This window comes from Myotis davidii, unplaced genomic scaffold, assembly GCF_000327345.1.
Source record: "Myotis davidii unplaced genomic scaffold, ASM32734v1 scaffold582, whole genome shotgun sequence".
In the NCBI taxonomy this organism is placed as follows: Eukaryota; Metazoa; Chordata; class Mammalia; order Chiroptera; family Vespertilionidae; genus Myotis; species Myotis davidii.
Window position 1 is genome coordinate 244657 of NW_006294113.1, and position 2301 is coordinate 246957.

The 2301-nt window shown below is 49.5% G+C and overlaps 1 protein-coding gene across 1 annotated transcript; it reads right to left on the reverse strand.

The window, feature by feature from the left end:
* Nucleotides 1-831, reverse strand: LRRC10 (leucine rich repeat containing 10). The gene has a single exon (XM_006768145.1). It carries the CDS (start codon nt 829-831, stop codon nt 1-3), a length of 831 nt encoding a protein of 276 aa, XP_006768208.1.
* Nucleotides 832-2301: the final 1470 nt, after the last annotated feature.

The window sequence follows — 2301 nt, forward strand, 5'->3', positions numbered from 1 at the left end:
TCAGGAATTGGTAGGAGGAAGTGGAGGAGGTGGGGCAGGTGCCTCCTGGCTTCCCTCGGCCAAAGCATAGCGCCTGGCTTTTCTGTGGTCAGGCTCTGGTGTCTCCTCTGCCCATCTTCCCACGCGGCGCACGCCTTTGGCCACCTTGGGGGCATTCCTCCAAGGGTTGTGGTCATAGATAACCAGCTTCAGGCTTGACAGGTGGGCCAGGCTGGGGAAGTAGCAGATGTTGTTCCGGTCCACATCGATCACCTCCAGGAAGGGCATGTGAAGCAGCACAGGGGGGAAGTCGGTCAGCAGGTTGCCTGAGAGCCAGATGGTTCTCAGCTCCCTGAGGCGCCGCAGCTGGCCTGGCAGCAGTCGCAGGGCGTTAGAGCCGGCGTGCAGAGTCCTCAGGAGACTGAGCTCACACACCACATCTGGCAGCTGGGTGAGGCAGTTGGCCTCGACCCACAGGGTCCGCAGGTTCTGGAGCAGGCTCAGTTCATTGGGGAGATCGCAGAGTTTGTTGTTGCCCAGGTAGAGGATGCAGAGCTGTTTCAGAGTACACACCACCTGGGGCAGTGCCTTGAAGTTGTTGAAATCCAGGGCCAGGATCTGCAGGCTCTGTAGCTGCCCCAGCTCCAGAGGCAGGCTGCTGAGGTGGTTGTCACTCAGGTAGAGCTTGACCAGCTCCCGGAAGGAGCACACGTGCATGGGCAAGCGGCGGAGCTGGCTCCCACTCAGATCCACCATCTTGTCCAGCGGCATCTCCCGGAGGTCTCTGACCACGAAGTTCTGGCAGCGGTCAGCAGGGATGATGGCCACAAGGGCCCTGACGGTGTTCCCCATGCGGAGGCTGAAGGCATGGTGAGCCCCGGCCCACCAACCTATGGGGCTGCTGCCCACTGCTCGGAGGCCTGTCCTCCCCGCCCATTATAACCGAAGGGGGTGGCGGCGTGACAGCAGCCAGTCACTTCAACAGAGGAAAGTGCTTCTGATAGCGACCTGAGTGTCGGGTGACAGGCCCAATAGCAGGCCAGGTCCAGGAGCCCAGGTCTGCCTCACATACTTGCTTTCAGTCCCTTAAACCCCCATCTCCTTTATCTGCATTTTTTTTATTTGTTTGTTTCAAGCTGAAAATAGCTGCACTGTTTTTTTCTAATGATAAAAAGTGAGGCATTACATAAAGGTTGTAAAAGAGGAAAGTGGAAAACACCCATAGTCATACGACTCAAGGATAAATACTGTAAACAATTTAATAATTGTCCTCCAGTCTTTTTCTCACAAGTAATCAATTTGTTTTAAAAAAATTATCCTGTTCGGGAGTATTATGTTTTATCATAACATGTGGACATATATTTATGTTTGCAGGTATCTATATAATTATAAACACCTGCAGAGTCCATCATATGGATGTACATTTAAAAAATATATGGATGTAATTTAAATATATATATAAACTAGAGGCCCAGTGCATGAAATTCGTACACTGGTAGGGTCCCTAATGGCTGCCGGCTGCCGGCGGGGGACTCCCTCCCTTCCCCCAGCCGCCTGCCACAGCCAGCCAGGGCATCCTTCCCTTCCCCTGGCTGGCCCCACCACCTGGCTGAACTCCCAGACGAACTCCCAGTTGAGGGGGCAATTTGCATACCACGCTTTTATTATATAGGATTCGTTTCTATTGACTTCAGAGAGGAAGGGAGAAGGAGAGAGAGAGAGAGAGAGAGACATCAATGATGAGAGAGAATCATCCTCCTGCATGTCCCCTACTGGGGATCAAACCTGCAACCCAGGCATGTGCCCTGACTTGGAATTGAACTGTGACCTCCTGGTTCATGGGTCGACACTTAACCATTGAGCCACATGGGTCCCAGTGTGGATGCACTGTAATTTAGACAGGTCTCTATCATTGGGTATCTAGGTTGCTTACGGTGTGTTACTGTTATAAATATCCTCATAAGTACAATGTGAGCAGTAATCCACTCATTTCTTTAAGAAACATCCTTACAAGTGTTTCTGGATCAAAGACATGTGTCCTCTTAAGGTTTTTCATTGATGGTGTCTCCTCCCTACCCCAGCAAGCCTGACCATTGTTCATACTCTACAGGTGTCCATTTTCTTATTCTTTACTCTTATCAGGTAATAGTTTTCCACACTTTAAAAATTTGCCTTTGACACCTGAAACTTACATACTTTTATTAACCAATGTCACTTCAATAAATCCAATAAAAATTAAAATAATAAATAAAAAAAACACACACACACAACACTTCCTTACATGTTGACTTGGAAATTCCACTTTGGAGACTCATAAAAATA